Source organism: Danio aesculapii, chromosome 4, assembly GCF_903798145.1.
Source record: "Danio aesculapii chromosome 4, fDanAes4.1, whole genome shotgun sequence".
NCBI classification, from domain to species: domain Eukaryota; kingdom Metazoa; phylum Chordata; class Actinopteri; order Cypriniformes; family Danionidae; genus Danio; species Danio aesculapii.
The window spans coordinates 6778998-6788207 of record NC_079438.1 but is presented as its reverse complement, the minus strand read 5'-3'; the positions used below and the strand labels follow the sequence as shown (position 1 = coordinate 6788207).

Sequence of the window (9210 nt, the reverse complement as noted above, 5' to 3'; positions counted from 1 at the left end):
TACGTTTTTTATGTTTTAAGTTTTTTAGGACACAGTATCTCTAGCAGAAAAGATATCCAAAGATGCCCTTTTAGATGGCTGCAGCTGCAACCTAGTACTGGGAAACATTTGCATAATTTAAATACAATAATGCAACAAATATTAGCGTGAATCATGCGTACTTGCTGTGAACATGCAGGATTTGTCTCAATCGGGCCTTCCAAGCAAGTTACAAATGTTTAAATTGAGTGGAAGATACAAATGAGGGAACACAACACGAGTAATCTAGAGTGAGTGCATTTGATCATTTGTATTTAAAGCCACAGGCACAAAAAGAGCTTGGTTTTTCTCTGACCCCCAAAATTAAATCTTCTGCAAGGTATATGATCTGATTTTGAGCTAAAACCTCAGACACATTCTGGGAACACCAAAGACTAATTTTACATCTTTTTAATTTGAGGGTGAAACATCCATTTCATGCTTGTTGCTTTGTGCCTTCATACTAAAGTTAACTTTGTTTTTTTAAGACCTGATGGTGCTGAAAGAGGAGACTCATCAATGGAACGAAGTCAAAGAGAAACAGCAGTTTAAGAAACCCCAAGAAATAACGACTGATGAAAAACCCACACTGTCTAAAAGGACTTCATCACGCGTAAGACTTCGGAAATCCAAATCTAGGTGTAATTTTAACTGTAAACAGTGTGGAAAGAGTTTGACTAAAAAGTCAAAGCTTGATGTTCTCATGAGAGTTCACACAGGAGAGAAACCTTACACCTGTGAACAGTGTGGAAAGAGTTTTGGTCAAATACAAGGCTTTAAAACCCACATGAGAATTCACACTGGAGAGAGGCCGTATACATGCCCCCTGTGTGTAAAAAGCTTCTGTCATGCAGGAAACTTGGCAGCGCACATTAGAATTCACACTGGAGAGAGGCCGTACACATGCCAACAGTGTGGAAAAAGCTTCAATAATACAGGAAACTTGGCAGAGCACATGAGAATTCACACTGGGGAAAAGCCTTACTCTTGCCCTCAGTGTGGAAAGAGTTTTAAACAAAATGGCACCCTTGAAGTCCACATGAGAACACACACTGGAGAGAGAAGTTTTACTTGCACACAGTGTAGGAAAAGTTTTTCTCAAAAACAAAACCTTGACACCCACATGAGGATTCACACTGGAGAGAAACCTTACACATGCACAGAGTGTGGTAAAAGTTTCCCATATAAAAGCACACTCAAACACCAAATGGTAATTCACGCCAGAGAGAAGCCGTTTGTATGTGCTCAGTGTGGAAAGAGCTTCACGACCAAAGCTAGCCTCATGAACCACATGGATGGTCACACTGGAACCATAGTGTTCACATGTGATCAGTGTGGAAAGAGTCTCACACGCAAAGACTCCATTAAGCAACACATGAACACTCACTCAGGAGAGGATCGTTTTAGATGCAGTGAGTGTGGAACGGGCTTTAAACATAAAAGAATCCTCAGCACTCACATGAAGCTTCACAATGGTGATTAGAGTCCTCAAAATTTAGGCCTTGTCCACACAAATACGGGTATAATCAAAACGGCAGCTTTTTAATATAGTTTGGCTGTTCATTCACGTGAAGTTTATTTATAAACTACTTTCGAGAGGATCACATGCTTATGATGGTCCTGCATTAGCTAACACATGATTCACCAATCAGATGAATCCTAACTCACTATAAATACCCAGAGTAGATTTACCTCAGTTACCTTCGTCTTGAAGAATACCCCTCTTTTCTAGATTGGGCGACACGGCAGCCCAGCGGTTAGCACTGTTGCCTCACAGCAAGAATGTCACAGGTTAAAGTCCTTACTAAACCAGTTGACATTTTGGTGTGGAGATTGCTCATTCTCCCCGTGCTGACTTGGGTTTCCCCTGGGTTCCCATGTTTCCCCCCAGTCCAAAAACACACAACCTAGGTAAACTGAACATTTTATATTGGTATCATAGTTGAGCTCTTAGTGAGCCAAATATCTCCCTTTTGCCATCCCTACAGTGCATCCGGAAAGTACTCATAGCGCTTCACTTTTTCCACATTTTTTAATGTTACAGCCTTATTCCAAAATGCATTAAATTCATTTATTTCCTTAACATTCTACTCACAATACCCCATAATGACAATGTGAAGAAAGAGTTTTAGATTTTTTTATAAACATATATTTTTTCAACATATGCAAACAAGTATCAGCATCTGAAAAGGTGTGAACCAAATGGCCTACAGGAAGGTTGTGATCCAACCAAAGCAGTTGGGTAATCTCCGGGGGGTTACATGCTTTGTTATAAAGTAATGTCTCACAGAGAGTACTTTGGGTTAAGTTACTTGAAGACCGACGAGTTAACATCACTGCTCAGGAACTGCACTATTCATCGTCTTCCGCCCGTAAGAACTTTGGTCAGCTTACTTATTTGATGTCATCTATACATTGGCGAGCCACCCATGAACGGTTAAGCCAAATACAGCAAATAAATAATCTAAGAATGTGTTTCAACTTATTATGAACCAATAACCATATTTGTGCACATTTCACACTTCAATCAAACGGTCGGCACTGAAAAGATAATAAGAAAGATTAGGGAGGAGAAAATGTTTAGGGAGATGCAGGGAACACTGTCCTACACCCTTAGATTGTGTTTTTGATCATTCACATTGCTTGATTGGCACATGCGTGAACAAACACAGATTTACCTCCAATTTTGGACTTTTGTCTGCAATTTCACAAAAACTTTTTTGTAACCCAGGTTATCAATATATACAAGATTAGAATTAATTAAATAAATATGCAGAACATTTAGTTTTTCTTTTTCTGTTTTACAAATTATTTTTATAGGCGATTAGAAGACATTAAAATATGTTTTTGCTGTAAAAGCGATGTGAAAGGATTTGGAATGTCGTGACGTCTTTCCAGTTCTGGATCACTGATGCGGTTAGAATTCGCGCACACTCGCATCGGCGGAGCGGAAGAGAGCAGACGCAGATTTAGGTCTCTTTACATTAACTTTGAAATTAACGAGCAAATAAGAGATTCTTGATTGAATGTTGAATTATATGTGTCTAAAGACAATATAGCAGGAAGAAAAGCTAGAAGAAACAGTTTATGTGAGAGAAATCATGTTTAATTAGTTAATGGTTGTGATGGAGCTGATAACAAGAAGCCTTGTTAAAGTGAAACTAACTCGATTAACATAGGAGATCGTCTGAAAAGAAACACGATTAGAGTTAAATTAGATCGAGTGAAGAAGTTCTTCACATTAATGAGATTAAAAGTTCATCTGGTTTTGGTCAGGTTTTATTTGTTGTTTTATTTGTCCTCTTTTACCTGGATTGGTGCCATCGTTGTGCTCCTGTGTGATCCATTGAATTGATGCTGGATTGGGATTGATGCTTACTGGATTCTGGATTCGTTCTGACTCCTGTGATCGCTGAAGGGGTTGGGACTGGCAAGCCACACGGACCTAACTTCAATTTGTCATTGTGTGAAACTGATACTGTTGCCGATCTGGATAGTAGAAAACTGAACTATAAGCACACACAGTCGTTCAATTCTTTCTTTTGGGAAAAGGAGGAGAAACTGAGTGACAGACATTTCGTTGTTGCTACCTGAGAAATTTTATAATCACAAAAATATAAGTGAATATACATTTACTGACTGCTTTTTGCAGGAAAAGAAAAGACTTTGGATAAACTGAGTTTATAGAGAATAAAAAGAACTGTGAAGTGATCATATGTGAACTGCTTTATTGGTTCGTTACTTCATTTCTTGTTGATGTATCAAGTGTAATAGGTTTGGGTTTGTTTTATTTGTTTTTTCACATACAAAAATTGCATAGATCAGAGAGGAAGAAGAATTTAACACAATTGAGAAATAATCCAGAAAATATATTTTTTATTTAATAGTTTATTTCATAACAATTTAAATCCTTACTTATAAGGGTCTTTCATCTTACTGATAAAGAGTCAAGTTTATTTTTTCTATCTGTGAAATTGAAGAGAATTGAGAGTGAAACCTGTGAAAATAAAGGATTATTTCGCCAACGAAAAAATATTCAAGAACTGGAACTGCAGCAGCTTCCATTACACGCATAGACACTGGGCAAGGAGGAGCATCTCCATCTGGCACACATTTTTTCTGGCCTGGGGCTCAGCACTTTCCTGGGTGGCATTCCAGGCAAGGACATTCAGATTGTTCTTTTCCATCATATCCACCATCAGCTCCACCGCCTCCAGGATGGTCTTCTTTCCCACCATACCAACAGATTCATACGCTCCACCACCGCCTCAGGGATGGTCTCAGCCGTCAGCTTCAGATCTACCACCCACTCAGGGATGGTCATTTCCAGCAGGCCAAGAGACATCAGCTCCACCAGCTCCATCACCATCGCCTCCACAATGGTCTTCTTTTCCTCCACCCAAGGGCGTAGCAACTGTTTTGTAACTGACTTGTTTTGACTTTCATACATACATACATACATACATACATACATACATACATACATACATACATACATACATGCATACATTTTCATACATACATTATATTTTAAGTTGGTGCATTTAAAGTGCATTATGTAAATTAGAATGTAAAGGAAAGCTCTTAAAGATTTAATAAATAAATAAACAACCAAAAAAATGGTTAACTTAAGATGTATTTGTAGTTATTGTTATTATAATGTACTTTAAATTTGATATATATATATATATATAATTTTTTTTTTTACTTATTTATCTTTAAAAAATAATGTTTTTATTTTAATTTTTACTGTTGTTGTGTAGTTATTTATAGTTATAGTTAATAATAATAATGTTAAAGTTTCTTATGTTTGTTTTTGTCCTATTAAAAATATAAGTTTGTTTTATTAATAGGTAAACCTTGAATGCATTGCCAAATTAATATGAATAGTAGTATATTGACTAAAGCTACAATTATTAAAGTTATAATAATTATTATTATGTAATTATTTAATTTGTTTACATTTCTAAAGGTCATGTTTAATTCATTTGTTTTAGTTTTATATCTTATTCAAATTCTGTTCTTAATATTATACTTTATATATATATATATATATATATATATATATATATATATATATATATATATATACAGTGAGGTCAATAAGTATTTGATCACCCTGTGATTTTTCAATATCTCCTACTTAGAAATCATGGAGGGGTCTAGAATTGTCACCATAGGTGCATTTCCGCTTTCAGAGACAGAATCTAAAAATAAAAATCCAGAAATCATGTTGTATGATTTTTTTTAACAATTTATTTGTAAATTACTGTGTCAAATAAGTATTTGATCACTTGAGTCAAAAATGTTTAATATTTGTTACAGAAGCCTTTGTTAACAATTACAGAGATCAAACGCTTCCTGTAGCTCTTCACCAGGTTTGCACACACTGCATTAGGAATTTTGGCCCACTCCTCCATGCAGATCTTCTCTAGATCTGTCAGGTTTCGGGGCTATCGCTGAGCTACATACAGTTTTAGCTACCTCCAAAGATTTTCTAATTGGATTTAGATCTGGAGACTGACTAGGCCACTCCAGAACCTTGATATGCGTCTTACGGAGCCACTCCTTGGTTTTCCTGGCTGTGTGCTTTGGGTCATTGTCATGTTTGAAGACCCAGCCATGACCCATCTTTAATGCTCTGACTAAGGGAAGAAGGTTTTTGCCCAATATTTTTACAATACATGACCCTGTTCATCCTCTCCTTTATACAGTGCAGTCGTCCTGTCCCCTGTGCAGAAAAACACCCCCAGAGCATGATGCTTCCAGCCCCATGCTTCACTGTAGGTAGGGTATTATTGGAATGATACTCATCATTCTTCTTCCTCCAAACACGGCGAATAGAGTTAAGACCAAAAAATTCTACTTTGGTCTCATCTGACCACAGGACTTTCTTCCATGATGGTAGCCTTGAAAACGGAGATCCCAGCTCTCTTCACAGAATTGACCAGCTCCTCCCGTGTAGTTCTGGGCTGATTCTTGACCATTGCTAGCATCATTGATACCCCACGAGGAGAGACCCTCCGTGGGGCCCCAGTCTGAGGGACACTGACAGTCATCATTAGCCTCTTCCACTTTCTGACAATTGCTCCAAAAGTTGTTCTTTTTTCACCAAGCTGCTTGGCAATTGCCCCGTAGCCCTTTCCAGCTTTGTGAAGGTCTACAATTTTGTCTCTTGTGTCTTTTGATAGCTCTTTGGTTTTGCCCATGTTGCTACTTAGACTTTTGACTGATTTTGGGCTGCACAGGTGTCTTTATGACAGCTAACAACCTCAAACCGATGCTACTAAATTAGAATCATGAGCAGAGTGTAGCTGGACTATTTAAAAGCAAAATAACAGGTCTTTGAGGGTAAGAAATCTGGCTGAAAAGCAAGTGATCAAATACTTATTTGACACAGTAATTTACAAATAAATTGATAAAAAATTATTCAACGTGATTTCTGGATTTTTATTTTTAGATTCTGTCTCTGAAAGCGGAAATGCACCTATGGTGAAAATCCTAGACCCCTCCATGATTTCTAAGTAGGAGATATTGAAAAATCACATGGGGATCAAATACTTATTGACCTCACTGTATATATATATATATATATATATATATATATATATATATATATATATATATATATATATATATATATATATATATATAATTTAGTGCAATAAAAAAAAAAATTGCCGCTGGGTTGGGAGCTGGGTCTATTCCACGCAAGCTATGATGACTTTCACCTTGATATTTTAGCGCGGATATATACCTGACAAAAAGTCCCCTTCTAAATCAAATCAGCAAGATGCCCTTCTGGATCTTTCACATACTTCGAAGACACTACAGACTATATCTACTCTGAAAGGGGAAAAACCTCAAGAACAACTTGTGAATTCTGTAACACGTATAAATGTATGCACCACAATAAAATTAAGGTGTTTACGTAAAGTGCTTTCATGTAAGAGTTTCCTGTAATTTTGGGTGACTTTAACTGCAGTTCGGCAGTTCCACATTCAACCATAAACATTGCATTCATGCCCCCATGACACACTGGGGTATTAGACGCAACTAGGGAGTAAGGACTGGTGAGAGTGTTATAGAATTTAATAACACAAGTCAAATGGAAAGAAAAAACTTCTGCATTTCACGATGTGTAATGTGTGTGTGTGTGTGTGTGTGTGTGTGTGTGTGTGTGTATGTGTGTGTGCGGTCCTTTACTGACATCCGCATGTGTGGATCTTGTTGGAAAATATGGCGAAAAGTCCTACATGACGGTAATAATTTGATCGCAGTGTTTACTTCAATAATGCCACTAATATATGCATACTCCACATCTTAATTCCATTTCTGTTTAGTTCAGTTACGACTTTAGTCAGATTAAGGTAATAAAAAAAAAATAAAAATAATTCGCTGTTTGGAGTTTATGTAGGCCTACAGTTCAACATTCATGTTTAACTGAATAAACAGTTAGTAAACACAAGTACTTCTTACTGAACATAATTTATTTTGATTACCAATTATCATAGTAGAACAGTTTCGTAAGCAGTTTGTGATGCATTTTGGAAACAGGAGATGCCACAACACATCAGGAGTTTCTCAAGTCAACATCTCATAATCTGACACAAATCTGATCTGTCCAAACTGGCAAACGGCACTGTGTAATCTGAAAGGCCTTTAGGGAGTCTGCATCGGTCGCTCACCTTCCTGATTTTCAGGCTCATGGAACTGAATTGGAACATGTCCATGCTCAACAGGTGCAGTTGGGGGCACCTTAGGCATCAGCAGTGGCTCATTTACCAAACCCACCTGCTGGGGAAGCTCTAGTCCTTGAAGCAGCGTGTCCCGTTCAGTTCTTTTTTGTCGGTCCAGAAGCCTGTGAGAAAAAAAAAACATTAAGTTTGAAGAGAGCACAACTACTCTTTATGCAAGTGTATAGAATGGTTAAGTATATACCACAAAGCAATGAGAAAAAACATATATAAAAAATGTCAGGAAATTATTTAAAGAAATATAAAGCATGTAGTTTGCAGTGTAATTTAAGAGACAGAAAAGAAGAGCTGGCTTCAGATAGCATCAGCCATCTGTTAAACATTACTGTTAATGATGTTCATAATTCCGTTAAAACTAAATTTGCAATCTCACCACTCACCAGTGAGAATCAAAAATCAAGCGGTGATTAATATTACAGCAATAAGGTACTGTAAGCAGTAACAGTTCTGTGTAAAGCTGTTGTGAAAAAACTGCTCTTTTATTGCAACTAATATAAAAATTAATTCGGACATATGAGTAGTTAGTTTCATATTTGCTTCTGAAGAGCAGTCGTTCATAGTAATATTCTACTTAAGTGATTGTACGAAGCCCAACTTACCATGATGACAATGTAGTAGTGTTGACTGTAACTAGCACCAAGTTGGTCTTGTCCAAAATCTCTCTGCAGTCCTCAAGCAGCTGCTTAATGTGCCTGTACGTCATCACAATTGCCTGAGGAATGGGTAAGATTTTGCCCTTTTGGTCTTTGGGCCTGTTTCTTGCTTCCCTGAAGTTCTTCAAAAGCTTCAGCGTCACACATTCTGAAACCCGGTTGACATGAGGTCTCTGGGCAGCCTGGCCATGAATCATGAACAGTCTGTGGATATAAAAATGCTTTGAATAAATTATGTATGATCTGTATTTAATGTCTCATTATAGTATTTTAGACATATAGATTGATTTTTTACATAGGCAGCATCAAAAGACTGATGTCAAATGTTACAGTTTAACCTGCCTCTCAGCTGCTTGTTGAACTGGGGCTGAGCCACTACGCTTCAGTGAAGCTCTCCAAGGACCTTCCAAGACCTTTTTCTTGTTCTTAAGCGAATACTTGGAGGGGAACTGGTCAATGGCATCCAAACATGAATACAACCGCAAGATCTCTGCTATCTCGTTGGTAGATAAAGCAGTGATAGTGCGGTTGAGGCTGACAAGATACCCTGCCAAGTTGTCCACTGCATCCCATCCAGAACCACCCCTTAAGTCACATCTACTGTCCTGGGCCTCAAAGACAGCTACTAGAGGGCCAGGATCGCCAGCTGCAAGGTCAGCTGCATGGCACACAATTGTGTCAATTTCACTGTCATCTTCAGGCTCCTCTGCAGGAATTTCAGGCATGTCAATTTGATGTGGAATCAACTGGTCTCCTCTATTGGACTGAACCAACAAGTACTC

General features: G+C 37.7%; 1 protein-coding gene across 1 annotated transcript; it reads left to right on the top strand.

Annotated features, from left to right (window-relative positions):
• Positions 1-805: 805 nt before the first annotated feature.
• On the top strand, positions 806-1947 carry LOC130222682 (gastrula zinc finger protein XlCGF49.1-like). The gene has a single exon (XM_056455210.1). The coding sequence runs from the start codon at positions 806-808 to the stop codon at positions 1499-1501; it is 696 nt and encodes a 231-aa protein (XP_056311185.1). The 3' UTR covers positions 1502-1947.
• The last annotated feature ends 7263 nt before the right edge of the window (positions 1948-9210 follow it).

Excerpts from the sequence above, each read along its gene's own strand:
- LOC130222682 (XM_056455210.1), top strand. The coding sequence starts at position 806 with ATGAGAATTCACACTGGAGAGAGGCCGTATACATGCCCCCTGTGTGTA.